Raw genomic sequence first — 16,461 nt, forward strand, 5'->3', positions numbered from 1 at the left:
TTATAAATATATTTACATATGTACATGCCTGTATTTAGACCTCTATAAATGTCCTTTGCCTCCTAGTTCTTTCCTGTATTTCTTTTTACTTTCCTTAGAACTCTTGTAACATTCCATACATTAGTTGTTTCAAGCATATTTGTATATATGTTGCCATCATCACTTTCTAAACATTTACTTTCTATTTGAGCCCTTGGTATCAGCTCCTTTTTTTCCCAACCCCCCTCCCATCATGAGCAAGAAGCATTTTTAATTTCTGGTGACCATATGTACGTATAGGAGGGCGTTTTGGAAACAGCCTTAAAATTTGATGAGTAATATTTTTCCACCTGAACAAAATGACTTCAGTGTATTGCTAAGGATCAAAAAGTTGCAAAAGTGGAGACCAGTGGTTGATGCTGTGTTGGAGAGAGGGGAGAAGCTCAGATTGCCGCTTTCCTGATTGAGCTTCCTATCAGCTATGAGCTCTTGAAAGGTTCTACCTCCGTGCCATCTGGCTTCATACTGTCATAACTGAATGTTGCTTACACTCTTTCTGCTCTCTCTGTGCCACAAAGCTCCCTCTATGTAACGTGTCCAACCTCTAGGATGCAAACAACAAAGGGAAACTATATTTATGGTGACAGATAGTTCAGATCAAAAAATAAAGCAGAGGTGCTTACTAGGCAATGTTGAGAGGAGTGGGCATTTAGTGTGCATGGAATGTGTATGTAGTCATAGTGATGCTGTAGGACAGAATAGAACTGCCTCATAGGCTTTCCAAGGCTGTGAATCATTACAGAACAGACTGCTTCATCTTTCTCCCTTGCAGTAGCTAGTGGGTTCAAACCATTGGCCTGTCCATGAGCTACCAAATGCTTAACTCACTGTGGCACCAGAACTCTTCATTTTCTGCTAGATACAGTTCAATATGATAGTGTCAAGTATGAATTCAGGTGATTAAGTGGGCTTGATCTCTACCACCTTAATGCAAGGATTTGCGACTAATGTTGATTCCAGCACAATATTAAAAATCTCTTCGAATTTGTGTTTTACCCCAAAGAGGTATTGTGGGTCAGACACTGACTTTGCTTTTCTTTTTTAAAATCATTTTATTGGGGGCTCATACAGCTCTTACTGCAATACATACATACATACATACATTGTATCAAGCACATTTGTACATTTGTTGACATCATCATTTTCAAAACATTTTCTTTCTACTTGAGCCCTTGGTTTCAGCTCCTCACCAACCCCCCTCCCCACGCATCTTTGATAATTTATAAATTATTTTTATTTTTTCACGTCTTACACTGTCTGATGTTTCCCTTCACCCACTTTTCTGTTGTCTGACACCCAGGGAGGGGGTTATATGTAGATCATTGTGATCTGTTCCCCCTTGCTCCCCCCACCCTCCCTTTCCCCTTCCCCTCCTGGTATGGCTACTCAATGTTGTTCTGAGGAGTTTATCTGTCCTGAATTCCCTGTGTTTCTAGCTCTTATCTGTACCTGTGCACATGCTCTGGTCTAGCCAGATTTGTAAGGTAGAATTGGGATCATGATAGTGGGGGGCAGGAAGCATTAAAGAACTAGAGTAAAGTTGTGTTTCAACGGTGCTATATTGCACCCCGACTGGCTCATCTCTTCCTTGTGACCCTTCTGTAAGGGGATGTCCAGTTGTCTACAGATGGGCTTTGGGTCTCTACTCTGCACTCCCCCTCATTCACATCGATAAGAGTTTTTGTTCTGGGTCTGATGCCTGATACCTGATCCCATCGACACCTCCTGATTCACACAGGCTGGTGTGCTTCTTCCATGTGGACTTTGTTGCTTCTCAGCCAGATGGCCCAAACACTGACTTTCCAACGCCATTGGCAAGAAAACTTAAAACGAAGTGAAAAAATGTTATATGTATTGGCTCTTCTTCATCAGCCCTTCATTGACTCTGCTCACCAGGCTGCTCACCTGAGAGAGATGCTGTGTGGAGGAAGAACTATATTTGAAATCAAACCTAGGGATTAACTGCCATTTATTGGTTTAAGTTGCTTAAATTTCTGAGCTGCTTTGGGGATGGGACTTAGAGAGGTAAATTTGTATCCTTCTGTTCCTCAGGAAGTACCTTTATATATAAATATAACCAGCTTTAAAGAGTTCGTCCTGATTATGAGTAAGAGTGAACTGCTTTATGACAGCTGTGGGAAGAGGATTAACTTAGTTAAAATAGGAATACAGGGAGGGTAGAGGGACAGTGGGTAGGAAAGAGGGAACCAATTACAAGGAACTATATGTGACCTCCTCCCTGGGGGACGGACAACCGAAAAGTGGGTGAAGGGAGACGTCGGACAGGGCAAGATATGACAAAATACCAATTTATAAACTATCAAGGGCACATGAGGCGGGGGGAGCGGGGAGGGAGGGGAAAAATGAGGACCTAATGTTGAGGGCTTGAGTGGAGAGAAAATGTTTTGAGAATGATGTACAAATGCGCTTTACACAATTGATGTGTGTATGGATTGTGATAACAGTTGTATGAGCCCATAATAAAATGTTTAAAAAAAATATGTATTATTAATTTTAATGTATTTTGAAATTATTTCATATCTACAGAAGAGTTGTAAGAATAATACAAAGAACTCATGTTTACCCTTCACCCAGACTTCATGGACCCCCAGGTGTTAGCGTTTTACCACTTGCTTATCATTCAACAGGCGATGGTTAAACAAGCAATCAAGTGTTTACAGCACCTTACTAACATATAGGAATATCAGGTATAGAAAGAAAAATGAGAATTTAAGGAGGCTAATTTAGTTGTCTGAGATCTCACAGCAGGTGAATGAATGGCAGAGGTGGAATTTACACATCTGCTTTTCACCACATTCCTTTATTAGTAGATCTGGAAACCAGCATTCCAGCTGGCTTTCCTGTGCACTCCAGTGTAACTATTGGCAATTTATTTTGCAACATCTTTCCTGTCAGTTCAAGGAATTCAGTGTCCCTGGCCCTAACTCATCCTCACTGTAAAGATAGCTTATCTTCAATAAAGTATCCGGAGCTTTTTAACTAGACACCCCAAATGCCTAATCTAGTAGTGCTCATTAAGCGGAATTTACTTCAGGCCTAATGAAAGGCTGAAGCTTTTTTGCAGACTTTGCTGCTGAAGTTATTAGTGAGGTTCCATATGAAGGAGATAGTGCTGCCATCAGGATTGGTGCTGCTTTGCAAGGGGATAGACCAGGGGTGCTTTTCCTCTTGGGGAAAAGTATCCAGTGGTGCTGAACTATTTCATGCCCTTAGCAACTTCCTGAGATCCAGATTCGTGACCCCTCTTGCAGGCGGCAGGTCCCTGAACACATTGCTTGCAGGAAACCAGAGAAGATGACAACGGGGTTTGGTCTTTAGACCGTCTCCACGTTTTGGGAGTCCAATTTTTTTCTTCTCTCCTTTGTTTTTGCTCAGAAACACCAGGCCCACTGAGTTTTGATAGACGTAGACATTCTAGAACCTTGAGCAGAAATTGTTTCTTGGTAGCTCATAGGCTAAAGGTAACTGGCAACAGTAGTGCCTTTTTGGTGTTTCTGATGTTTATTTATTTATTGTATCAGTAACCAACTTTTAAAACCAAGAGGCGTTCACCTAAAACGCCAGATACCAGTTTCCAGCTCTGCTTCTTTTTTAAAAAGGAAAGAAATAAGACTGGGCCCAATGTAGCACTTTTAATTAGAACTGGAGTGAAGTAGCCATTGGTTGCTAGCTGTGCCCACCAGCCTGTTTCACATCTTGCTCCTGGAGACATGTATGCATTCAGCTCCAGACTGAGAATTTGAAATTTTGTTTTCAAACCTGGAGAAGTACAATTTAATGAGCTTTCTAGCCCTGGATTATCTTACCACTGCTTACAGAAGCAGAGTCTTGCTTTCTTTTATTCTAGCTGATAAATAAGGTCAGAGAGCTGCACGCATCTTCTTGCAGGTTATCAATCTCCTGTTTTAGTTCATGGCTTCAGTCCCTGCACACAGTGACCACTGCCAGCAGAGGGCACTATCTGCTCACTGAGTCTTCTGTCATTGGCTCAACTGAGCGGCAGCTGTTGGGCATGTGCCTTGGATCTGTGTGAGAGTTTGGGCATGTTCTTTTGGTTCCCATCCCTAGTGCCCACCCCTTAGACCCTGGCCAGGTTATTGTGTCACTAGGGACTCTGTTCAGTAACAGGAAACTGGGGAAAGTTTAATTGTTTTCTCCCTTCTCTTTTTCCCATGCAGCTGAACAAAAGGTTCATCCTCAGTTTTCTCCATGCCCATGGGAAGCTGTTTACCCGGATTGGGTAAGTGTGCAGGATGTTTATTTTATTTTCCTACATTACAAGTCATTTTGGAATTTAATATTGTTAGCAACTAGACTGTGTTTGTAACTGAGGGCACAGGGTGTGAATTCCTACAGGCCTCCACCTTCTCTTCCCTTCATTCTGTCCCACTGGGCTCACGAAGTTTAGGGGATATTACTGTCTTTCTGTCTTCCTCTAACCTTACTAAAACCCCCTTTAAGCCCAGTCTTTTCCTCATTCCCACCCATAGGTTTTCCGTGTTTCTCCTCTCTCTTCCCACGTTAGCGCTCAAGACAGGCATGCTAAATCCCTGGGTGCTGTTGTCAGGGGTTCTCTGATTTTCATTCAAAGAGACAAGTAGGATTTCTTTCTTCCAAGTCCTTCCTGCCCTATACTCTTTCCTTCTGTGCTCAATTTCCTGCACCATCCTTGCAGATCTCAGTCAATACCATGACAGACTCTGTGTGTTTGTGTGTGTGTGTGTGAGAGAGAGAGAGAGAGAGTCAGTCAGTCAGTCAGTCAAAGGGGAGTTCATCTGGGTAAGACCCTGTCACTCACCCTTTAGGAAATAGATGGTGTTTGCCCTCTTGTGGGATGGAACAGGGAGAGGAGACGTGGGCCCACACCAGTTGGTTTTTTATGGATACAGAGAGTGAGACTCTGTGTGTTTGTGTGTGTGTGTGTGAGAGAGAGAGAGAGAGAGTCAGTCAGTCAGTCAGTCACAGGGGAGTTCATCTGGGTAAGACCCTGTCACTCACCCTTTAGGAAATAGATGGTGTTTTGAGTAGTCCTTTGATAGATCAATGTTCCTTACCATGCAAAACTAGTGACCCTAATGCATGATTTAAAATCTCACACCCAAGCAGATTCGTGCTGAGCTCATCTTCAGCATAGAATTTTCCCAGAGTGCAGAGTGGAGACAGAAGGAGAGTAGAGAGAGGAGTAGGGGGCAGTGTTCTCAGACAGCTCTTACACTGGATTTCAGTCTTTTCTGAGTTAGAGGTTTTATGGCGAGCTACCCATTGAGGTGATTTGTTTTGAACTATAAATCCACCAATTAGTGTCACACTTTCCCTTTCACTTTCTGTCATAGCCTTATTTATCTGTGATGCTCTTTAGGGTTCCTAAGTGGGAGTAGAGCTATGTTCATTTCCACGTAGTTTTGTATTTACGTTTTTGGAGATGCTGGAAGGCTTTAATCCTGCCTGAAGAAACACTGCTTCTTGTAAACTAGAAAGGGTGCACATTTTTCCATACTCGCTTATATGTTTGGCTTCAGCCTAAGCATGGATGATAGTAGTGACCATCACAAGGGTAATTTTGATTTTGCAATGACTTGGGGAAATTGGAGTAGTGCGAATACAATAGAATGAACCTCTATTAGTAGAAGTAAGGTGAAGGAAAGTAACTTGGATGCATTATTTGCTTCCCTATCACCTCTCATGGAAGCTCCAGTCTAGCAGGTGTTAAAGCCTGGCACAATAGTAGGTGCTCATTAAATACAAAGGGGCTTCAAAAAAGTGTGTGGAAAAATTCTATTATCTTCCAATGCCATTTTTTCACAAACTTTTTGAACCCCCACACATTTGCTGTATGAATGGGTGAATCATTATAGTAAATGGATAGATTACGTAAGGTCGGAGAAAAGGATCTAGTATTCTAGTAAAGTATCATAGACCCCCAAGCCAGTCATTAGTGAATAACGTAATGCTGCAGTTACAAGGTGGGTAACACGATATCATCTTAGAAAACAACACATCACAGCAGGAAATCGCTATTGTGCTACACTTGAAATAGAACTACTATTGCATATGTTTTCTCTTTTAGTTCTCTTCCCCCCACCCCCATATTTATTTCCCTTATTACCTTTTTACTCAATATTTCCTCTTGGTCTTTTCCCATGCTGGTTCTTTAAATTTTTCTGTAACATGTTATTATAAGTCAGAGTTTCTCAACCTCCAGTGCTGATGACATTTTGTTGTTGGGGTGAGCTTCACTGTCCTTTGCATTGTTAAATGTTTAGCAGCATCCGCCTCTAGATGCCAGTGGGGAATGCTATCCACACCAGCACCTCAACTACCAAGTCTTAACAGTTAGCAATCTCTCCAAATGTTGCTAAATATCCCTTGGGAGACAGAATCGTCCTTGGTGGAGAACCACTGCTTTAGTTATTTCTTAGCTCTATCAGATCTCTTGGGACAAAAATTATAAAGCATGAAACAATATTTAGGATATATTTGTATTAGGTTACATTTTAGTTAGACCTTTATTCTCCCCTTGGCTCCTCCCTCCCTTTAAAATTTACTTAAACATGCCTATTTGGGAGGAAATTTTGGATACATCCATTGCAGTGGTTAACCCACCAGTTGGAAAATGAAATCTGAGAAGACAAAATAATCTTAAAAGTTTAAGATTAAAAAAGTAGGAGGGATTTATTTAGATGGCTAGAGTGCCTTCTGTTTAAGTGTTTTGAAAAAGTCATAACCAAGTAGAGCAATCGTGGCAGCAGAGCAGAGAGCCCCCAAGGGAGTTCAGAGGACAGACTCGGGGGCCAGAGCATGGTACCCCATCGGTCCTGACTGAAGGACAGGCCTAGAGATAAAAAATCAGACCTTGATCTATATACGGGATTTTCGTTCTGCTTAAAATTTTTTTCTTTTAATTAAAAAAAAAGTCATAACCATAGCAAATGTTTTGAGAATGATGAGACAGCAAATGTGCTCGACACAATGGATGGACTGTGATAAGAGTTGTATGAGCCCCCAATAAAATGATTAAGTAAAAGGTCATAACCAGATAGTCATGATTTTTATGGGAAGGTGGGAAGAGCGAACAGGCTTACATTACAGCTGTTAGATGTGAGACAGTGTCACAGAAGGAAGAAATTCTAGGTTTTATTTTTTGGAGGCTATTAAAAAGACAGGTCATGGTTGTCTGAGCTGGTTTACTATAGCCTAGATTACTTTGCAAAATCTCTTCCATTCCTGCATACTTGTGGGGTGCTGGGTGGGGGGGCAACAACAACAGCTTCTGTGAACACCACTGAAACTCATTTTTTATAAAGGTGAAGCTTCACAAGAAACTTCACCTTTATAAAAAATGAGTTAAAGTAGTGTTCACAAGAGGAGAAATCATGGAAGTTCTACTAACTCCAGCCAATTGATGAGTATTCTTCTTAATGTAGTCCTGGAGGCAAAGAGCTGAGTCTCATATTTATTCTGGAAGGAAGAAACAGTAATGTTTCTATCGAGGGGGCAAAAGTATAGAATTCTGTAAATAGACTGGAAATGCCATGAGCCTAAGCCACACACATCATCATGGACGGTTGCCTAATTACCAAGATGTGAAATGTGGGAGGCGTTGAAAACGAATTAGGAGAGAGGAGATTGTAATGGGGAGCAGCTGAAAGCACATCACTGCCCTGCCCGCCTTTTGAGAAAAGCTCTCACTGACTCTGCTCCATCTCTTCGAGCCTCATGTTCCAAGCTGAGTCAGCATATGCTTGAATACCTGCTTACCATGTGAGAGACAAGTCTTACTCCCAGGATCAGTTGAAAAGAGGTTCCAGTCATTAGATGGGTTCAGGTGTTAAAAAGATCCGGTGTTTTACCCTTTATTAGTTGTAAGTCCTGGAGAATGAACAAGTTAGAGTCTCTGTGGGCTTCATTTTCCTTTTCAGTAGTTTAAAGTGGTCATTCCTGAGGTTCATTCAGTCTTTATGCTCTGCAGCACTATTTTTTTCCTTCCATTTCTACCCTGTCACATGACTCAGTTGTTTGCTTGCTTCCTTTTTTTTTGCTCCTAGTTTACTCCTGTCTCACTCAGTTTTTTAAAAAGTAAGAAATTGAGAAAAATGTTAGGGTGCGTGACTTTTATGCAGAGAATGTTGTCTAGCCAAGCTGTGTGTTTCTCAGCATCTAAGGGGTTGGGTCCTGCCTCATTAGTCACTGTCTGAGTCATTCTTGGGTTTAGGTCCCAATGTTGTGTGAAAGATTGGTCTCTTGAAACTGCCATTCAAATGAGATAAAGTGTCTCTAAGATCACTTCACAAGGCAGTCACGTAAGTTAGTGAAACAAATATCCTGAATGTGATTGTATCCTTTGCACTTTTAAAGGATAGAACCCAGTTCTCTGGGACTTCGGCAGAGTGAGGACTCAGGCAGGGGTGCCAAGTGGCTCCTGACAGAGGCTGTTCTGGTGAGAGACACATCAGACCTCTGCACTTACATTGGACAGACTCTTCATTTTGCTTCCAGTCACTGCCCTGGTTAAAGTTATAACGCTTTAATTTTTACTTGCTTGCCTAGTCAGCCTTATTTACATTACTTCAAAGTCTTTTGGAATTTATAGTCTGATATATTTATTTTGGACTGAGAATTTTTTAGAAAACATTTCTATCGTTAATTTAACAGATATTTTAAAATACAAAATTCATAGGTGCATATTATGGGGAAGTTTTCTTTTTTCTTCTTACTATACAGTGCTTGTAAAATATCGAGAAAACTCAGCAAAAATAAAGTAAAAATAATACCCATAATCTCACTGCCCAGAAGGGTAACTACCTTTTGTTAACATTTGGTGTATATTTTGTCAGCCTTTGTTTCTGTGTATCCCCCCAACCACTACCATACATACACTTAAGGTAAATAAGTGTCAAAAGAGATCATTTTAACCTACTTTAGGACTAATGCTTTCATTTAATAGATCTTGAACTTTTTCCTACTTGATTAAAAAACAAAAACAAAAAGCATTCAGTTATATGATTGTACCATCTTACTCATCTATTGTTGAGCATGTTAAGCTGCTTCCAGTGTTTACTCATATAAATAACCATCTTTTTGTGCTTCCTCTCCTCTTCATCTTGGCTGAAACTTTTAACAGTTACTTCATAAGCAATATATAAAATATCCTTATAAAAATTCTGACTTTACATAGAAGACTGTCATTTCATTTAAGTTCTTCCCTAGCTCCTTTATCCTCCAAAGAGATAACATTAGACATTGCTTTCTGTATTCTTCCAGATCTTTTTACTATATTTACATATTTGCATATGTACGAGAGATCTTCAAAAAGTTTGGGAAAATTCTATTATCTTTTCAATTTTGTACTTCCATAAGCTTTTTGAAGCCTCTTCTTTCTATATAAACATATCATTTTATTTTGAGGTTTGTATTTCTGTTTTGCGCATAAGTATTCCACTATTTTCTCCGTTTTTTGTCAAATGTTTTTCTATATAATATGGGGTAGCGCAAAGATTACTTCTGAAAGGAAAAGACACAAAAGCACTTACAGGCAGTTTGAGGCCAAGATCAGACAGCGTTTTGGTTACACAATTGGGAACCAGTAACCTAGTTGTTGAGCTCTGAGGAGGAATTCTTTTATCTGTACGCCCCTCAGCTATTGCCTGACAAAGCATATTTCTCTGAGCTGACCCATCTCCTCTGATAGCTCAGATTTTTTAGTTACTCTAATTTATATTCTACTCATTTGTTTTGTTTTGTTTTAATCATGTTGATGTGGTTGAAAGGCAAGGGAGGTTTGTTTTATTGAACTTTCTTTTTTTTAACGAAAGAAAATGTATCCATTTGGCCTGGTACTTGTTTGAAACTTTAGTCTGACCTAGAGAGTGTTAAGATGGGAAGAGTCTTCCTCAGACCCAGCTTCGAAGCAAGACTATCCCACGTGACACTTCTGTCTTGTTCTGTGCTGGCTCTCTACTGCCTTTCAACACGGAGACACATGGCTCTGAAACTTGCCCGGTGTGGCTGCTTTTCAAGCAGTGAACTCTGCTATTCTCGTAATGAGAAGTGCTAGCCCCCCTCCCCACCTCCGACCAGAAAGAGTGCTGCGCAGTGTCAGGATTTAAAATGAAACCTTTCTTATAGCCCGTGGGGAAAAATGGATCCAGTCCAGCCCCAAACATATTGCTCTCTGCCATTCCCAACCTACGAAGAGCTTTAATGGTTCTGAAACGTTTTAGAGGGAGTGGAGGTGGGGGGGGGTCTGCTTGTGGCTGTTTTTGTTGTTTTTTTAAAAGGCACTTGAAATGGCATTTGGAGAAAAACAAATGCATGGCATGTTTTGTGCCAATGAAAATGAGGACAGCTCAGCAGAGAAGGGATCTGGAATGTAAACTGTAATTGACCCATAGCTGTGGCATGACTTGTGAGCACCAGAGGGTCAGTAATCGAAGTTGCCATCCAAGGGCAAAGAATGAAGATTACCAGGATGCCAGAGCGCTCTGGAGGTTTCTAATCCCCAGGGAAAGGGCCTAGGTGTTGGTGCAACTAGAAGCACCTTTCTCTAGCATTGGAAAGTGTTTTGCATCTTTTGAAAAGGATTCCCTTTCCTGTGGCTTTCCAGAAGCTATTTATTAATCCAGCCGAGAGCTACCCTTTCCTCTTCCCTCTCCTCTCCCCCTCCCCTCTCCTACCGCAAGCTGTTTGTTTGTTTGTGGAGGGGTGGCATGGATAAAAGATGCTTTCTTAGCTGACCACTAATTGTTCAGCATGGCCTGAAGGCTCATGTGCCTGCCTTGTCTATTCTAGCACCAAGTTTGAATTTGCTTTTTATTTCTGAGGGCTTCAGCTGTGGTATGTTCCTATTGCCAAAGGAGCTCCAGGCATGTACCACTGTTTGAGATATAGTGGCCACACTTGGCAAGCACTGGTTTGAATGACCTCTCCTTCGCAGCCCTAGGTCACTGGCTGGATTTCGGCCTCCCAACATTACAGGCTCTTCCTGTACTGGGAGTGGCACTTGGCCAGGGCATTCTATTTCCACTGGCCTGAAAACATACAAACCCTGATGAAGGTCTTGTATGAGCATTGAGGGCAGCAATTCAGGATCCTAATATTGAAAGAGATTATTGGGGCCTGGGACTTAGGAATTCTTCAAGGGGAAATTTGGGGTCCTTAGAGGGGGAGCAATTAGTGAGATAATACCTTAGAAGACAGCAGCAGAACTATGTCTGAAGCCCTTTGTGATCAGTCTTTAGAGCCATCTAGCCATATATAGTTTTCATACCAGAGCGTTTGGGGAATATGTATGTCTCAGAACATCAAGAAAATGTGTCTCCTATTTAGAAAAACGTTTCATAGGGAAAAAAAACAACATTGAGATCAGCTTGAATCCAGCTAATTGCCAAGGGTTAGGAAATAGTCTGCTAAAGCATAAAAACTCGTCAAGTGATTTAAGAACTATGTTGATCCTTGAGCACTTTAGTCCTTTCTCTTTAATTTCTTCAAAATCACAAGAAATCTGTGAAGGTAGCGAGGAAATATTTTAGGTCTTGTGTATTTGCTTTCTGTGTTTGTGTGGTGTGAGCTCCAAGTGCTCTTGGGGAGGGATCTGACTGATGGGTTCTCTGTGTCTGCAGGATGGAGACCTTCCCAGCAGTGACTGAGAAGGTCCTCAAGGAATTCCAGGTGTTACTGCAGCATAGCCCCTCTCCTATTGGAAGTACGCGCATGCTGCAGCTGATAACCATCAATATGTTTGCTGTTCACAACTCCCAGTTGAAAGGTAAGCCGTGTCCAACTTCTATATCTAGACAGAAGTTAATCTAGCTTCTTTCCTATGCTACCACACTCCCATCCACACAGGCAGTCACACCACCCTCCCCACCATTGCCTCTCAGATCTTTTCATTTACTCTGTGAAATCTATGTGACTCTAGTGCTTGGGTGGGATGGAAGGAGGGAATCATGGGTATGGAGCTTAATGTGCAAACTCAGAGATGCTGTTGCACATCTGGTCATGCTAAAGGCAGTGCAGCAGCAAGGCCTCTTGGAGGCTGTAGTCCCATAGCCCCTCCCTAGGGAGAGGCATTGCTGAAATGTTTCATTGCAGAGACCATACGCTTGGCAGGGATTGGGAATAGCTGTTTCTGGACTTGTGTACTGTGTTTGTTCAATATGGAAAAGTCTAGTTCCCTATGGGATATCCCTTGTGGGAGCCTGCCAGGGAGTAAGAACAGAATTGATGAGTTCTGGTGACTCAAATCTGGAAGCACAAAAAAACCACCAGGCCAAGAATTTGGCTAGTATAATGTGTAGTCTGAAATGCTTTTCTGAGCACCTTTTTTTTTTTGGAGGGGGGCGTAGTAGGCTGATTGGCAGATTTTAAAATTATTCTGATGACCAGGTCACAGTCAAAGAATATTACCAGGATCCCTGTAACATTGGGTGACATTACTTTGTGTGTGTGTGTGTTTGCCAGTGATATTTGGTCTGTGCTGCCAAGAAATTGTTCAGAGCCTTGACAAGAGAGTATGGTCTCAGGGCTGGAACTTTTATCATCTGAAATGCCACAGAGTGGGAATTGTGGAGAGTCAGCTGTGAAACAGATCTAGTTTTCTTGTGGCACCATTTCCTAGTGTTTTCTCTTGCCCTGAGGTTAATTTCGTTCTCTTCCCCTTTGTGTCTGGGGTCTTGCTTTAGCTTGCTGGCGATGGGGGAATTCCGTTGCTACTGAGTGGACATGCCACACTTTCCCCTAAAACTTGGCTCCTCCTGGGGCTCTGCAGAGTCCTCTGCCAGCCGGCCTGGGTTTTCAATCACATTGAAGCTAGCGGAGTTTCTCCTCCTGTCTTGTCTGCTACAGCATTTAGAATTCCCCGCAGAAGGCAAGCTGCAGAGACTTAGGCGCCTTTTTGAACTTGGCTAGTTATTCCTGAGATGGCTGTTTGTTTAAGTGACCCTGGGACGGATGGAGCCCTGAGGGGCAGGAGTGGTTTCTAGGAAGGAGGAAATACAAGTCTGCAAAGTGCTTTCTTGGTGGCTGTGAAGTCCAAAGGGGAGGGAGGTTGATTCCTTCACTGTTACTAGTATTTCTACATAGTGGGAAGCTCACCCGCAGGCATTGGAGGGCTCCTGAGGTGCCCTCCCATTCATTTTACTGTTTCCCACTAAAAAACAACCAGCAGAGTTCAGTGAGGTGCCTGTCACAGAGCCGTAGCCTCCACCAAGGCATTGTTCCCACATCAGGTGACCTGTGGCCTCTGTAGGTGTGATTGTAAAGGACCTGAAGCTGCTCCATGAAAAGGAGTAGCTTGGCCTTTTCACAGGCAACCCGCGAGGCCTTCTCTCAGAGTTGTTAAGTAGAGGTTAAAAAATAAGAGTGAGAGGGTGAGAACAGAGAAAGAAGAAAATAAGGTCTCCCAGTTGAGACTCAGATACTTTTTTCTAGAACTCGTTCCCACAGTTGGTCATAATAAAACCCTCTCACCTGGGAAGACATGTATGAATCCATACTGGAGACCCTTGTACTTATTTCAGGCCTGATCCTGACCCTTGTCTCCCTGAGCCCAGCTGTGGCCAAGAGGAGTATGAACTGAGGTGGTCAGAGGCGCTAAGGGTGTTTCAGGGGAAAAACAGCCCAGGCCACAGGATATAACACTCAACTAGGACAGAGAGCTCTGTGGACGTGCTGCCAAGTACCCGGTGTGCAGCTGAGGCGGCTGTTCCAGACCCCACTGTGTGGGCTGCCATTGGGAGAGGGCTGAGCGGAGCACTCAGCAGGGCTGGTTGGTGGGAAGATGCACTTTTCCATTTCCCAGCACATGAGTCATCTCTGGGCCCCTGTGCTGTGCTTGCACGGACAGTGGCAAGAAGGGGGTGTTGTGGCTGAGGAGCAGCATCTGTGTTGGGGGTGGAGAGGGAAGGGGGTTGGAGAGGGTAAAGATATAAATCCTTCACTAATCAGCAGCAGTTTGAATCACATTTTTATGAATAAGGAAGTGATAAATCAGCCCTCAGTGTTCAACCCCTAAGTCCAGTCAGCCGGTGCCCTTCTAAAGGTTTCTTTCAGGACAGTCTGCGCGTTGTCAGAGTCGCCACCCAGCCGCACGTCCCTGGGCCGTCTGAAATCAGGAAGCAAGTGCCTGACGCTGCCTGGCCCTCCCAGGTGCTTGGGGTCTGTGGTGATTTGGCAGCCACTGCGAGCTGTAGAACATCTGGGCCGTCATTTTTCTTTCAATTTCTTCTTGGACATGTCCTTCTGGGTGGGTGTTTGCTTATGTCAGTTCCTGGCCTCTGTGGAGAAGCATTCCAGCCTGGAGCAGAGGTGATCTTACAGCCTCCAAGGCAGTCTGGATCCTCTCAGTCAGTCCCTGGGCCTTCCCTGCGGATGTGGTACCAAAGGAGTATGAATTGGAGAGCAACAAAGAAGCCCTTCCAAAAATATATATCCTTTGCTTTTGTGCGCCTCTAACAGTACCGCGCGCGCGTGTGTGTGTGTGTGTGTGTGTGTGTGTGTGTGTGTATGTGTATGTGTTTCTACCCTGGTGTAATACTCTCTTTTCAAAATACCAGTACTTGATGTTGTTGTTAACGCTTTAGTGTGACTGCTTTTTAAACAAGCTTTCCTTGTGGTCAGGAGAGACAGACAGACCTGTTGAAAAGCTCAGTCCCCCTCAGAAGGCAAAATCGGAGGGAAAAGCTTAGCTCCTGGTGAGGAACAGTACTGTAGGTGAGGCCAGATTGCCTCTTTGCTGAGTGGCGAATAGTTGAGTTATACCACACCACTCTGCCACCAAAACTACAGATCATGGGTTTGGGGTTATTGTTGGGGAGACTTTAATCTCTTCCTGTCGTTAGCCATAGTGACAATCCTACTTCAGGGACACTGCAGAGATCTCATCTAGAATTCTACTGTTCTACCCTGAGGTGACTGGGGGCACATCAATATGAAGGATGAGACAAGAGATGTTTGGGGTACCCTAGCATAGTGCCCAGTATCTGTTAGGCACTCAGTAGTTTTTGAGCACAAGGGTGAGAGAAGCTTGCTCTCATTGTGCTGTGTGTGTTCCTTACCTGGCCAATGTCCAGGGCTGTCCTTTGGCGGGTAGTGGGTGGTGGCGAGATAGGTGGTTCCCAGAGTGATGTAATAATTGCTCATCTCTCTAAGGCATTCCCAGGCCTAAAGGGAGAAATGGGGCATACTCCACATGGCTCAGCCTTTAAGACTTCAGTAGCCATCCGATTGGCTGTCGTGATGCTGGAGGGTGAACTGTGGATCTAAACCACAAACACTCCAAGAATTTTAATTTTTTTTAAATTCTGTAATTTAAGGAAATAAAACTCTCATTTCTTGAAGAGGAATAAATTGAAGCAGCATTTGTGGTAGGGCATCACTGAAACCCCATTGCGTCCCCATCTGTGCCCAATTTACTTTAATCTGGCCTTGCTCTCTCTAGCTCTCTCTCCCTCTCATTTTCTCCCCCCCCCCCCTTTAAAATATGTTTTATAATTCCTGGAATCAAAACCATTTCAAGCACACAGTTTTATTTTACTGTATTATTGGATTATACTTCCTATAAATCATTGGATGTTATTCATTGGCCACCACTGGAATAACTTCCCTTTTCTGTGCCCTGGCCCCTGCTTTTTCCTCTTCCACCAGTTCATAGCCACAGTGGGCCTCCCTGTCAGTCCTGCAGAAAAGCCCCAGTGGCAGCAAGAGGGCACTCAAGACACACTGCTTGCCGGTGCCATTGGTGCTCCCTGCTCTCTGGGAACACGAGGGGCTGGGATCGAGGGGTGACTGGGACCAGACTGGCATTCCTCTCATTTTCTTTATGCTTGCTTTTATGGTCTGTTGGTAATCCTGAATTGCAGGAGGGTAGAGGGAGTGCCACATGTGCATCTCCAGGAGGAAAGAGAACCGCTGCTGTCTACATGAGAGGCATAGCGCTTAACCTAGAGGAATGGGATACGTGAGGGGCCGCACCTCATACCGTTGCCATGTACAGAAGTTGACCTGAGCAGTGTTTTTGTCTCTTTATATCCTATTTCAGTGGATGCTGTAGAGACAACCCTAGAGACCTGCAGAAAAGCATCTTGCTCCTTGACAATTTGCTTTTGTCTGAGTCTCTTCCCCACATAGAACATGTGAAGTGCCTAAGGCTTGAGTTTGGCTGTATAAGCTTCCCCCTCTCGGTCCTCCTCTTGTGTCTGTGGTGGTAGGGCCATTGGGCTTTTTCTTCATTAAGATCCATAGGTAGAGTTCTAAAGGTATCAGTGTTGCCTGATCTTTGTCCTCAGAGGTGCCCTGTTTGGAGTACATGTTACTACGAGAGAGGCTAGGCTGCGGAAGCAGGCCATAGGAGGAGACATCCTTAAGCTGTGCCCTTTAGCCCTATGGGGGAGATTTAACTATCAG

General features: G+C 43.3%; 1 protein-coding gene across 2 annotated transcripts in view; it reads left to right on the top strand.

Annotated features, from left to right (window-relative positions):
• SMG6 (SMG6 nonsense mediated mRNA decay factor) overlaps positions 1–16,461 on the top strand; it is a 268,155-nt gene that overhangs the window by 60,136 nt on the left and 191,558 nt on the right. For both annotated transcript variants that reach the window (XM_004706874.3, XM_045299570.1), the window contains exons 9-10: positions 4,239–4,300; positions 11,679–11,824. In XM_004706874.3, the coding sequence (XP_004706931.1) occupies positions 4,239–4,300; positions 11,679–11,824 (208 nt within the window). The remainder of the gene's footprint in view (positions 1–4,238; positions 4,301–11,678; positions 11,825–16,461) is intronic.

Source organism: Echinops telfairi, unplaced genomic scaffold (genome assembly GCF_000313985.2).
Source record: "Echinops telfairi isolate 266 unplaced genomic scaffold, ASM31398v2 ScPeMD7_7458;HRSCAF=8496, whole genome shotgun sequence".
NCBI classification, from domain to species: Eukaryota; Metazoa; Chordata; class Mammalia; order Afrosoricida; family Tenrecidae; genus Echinops; species Echinops telfairi.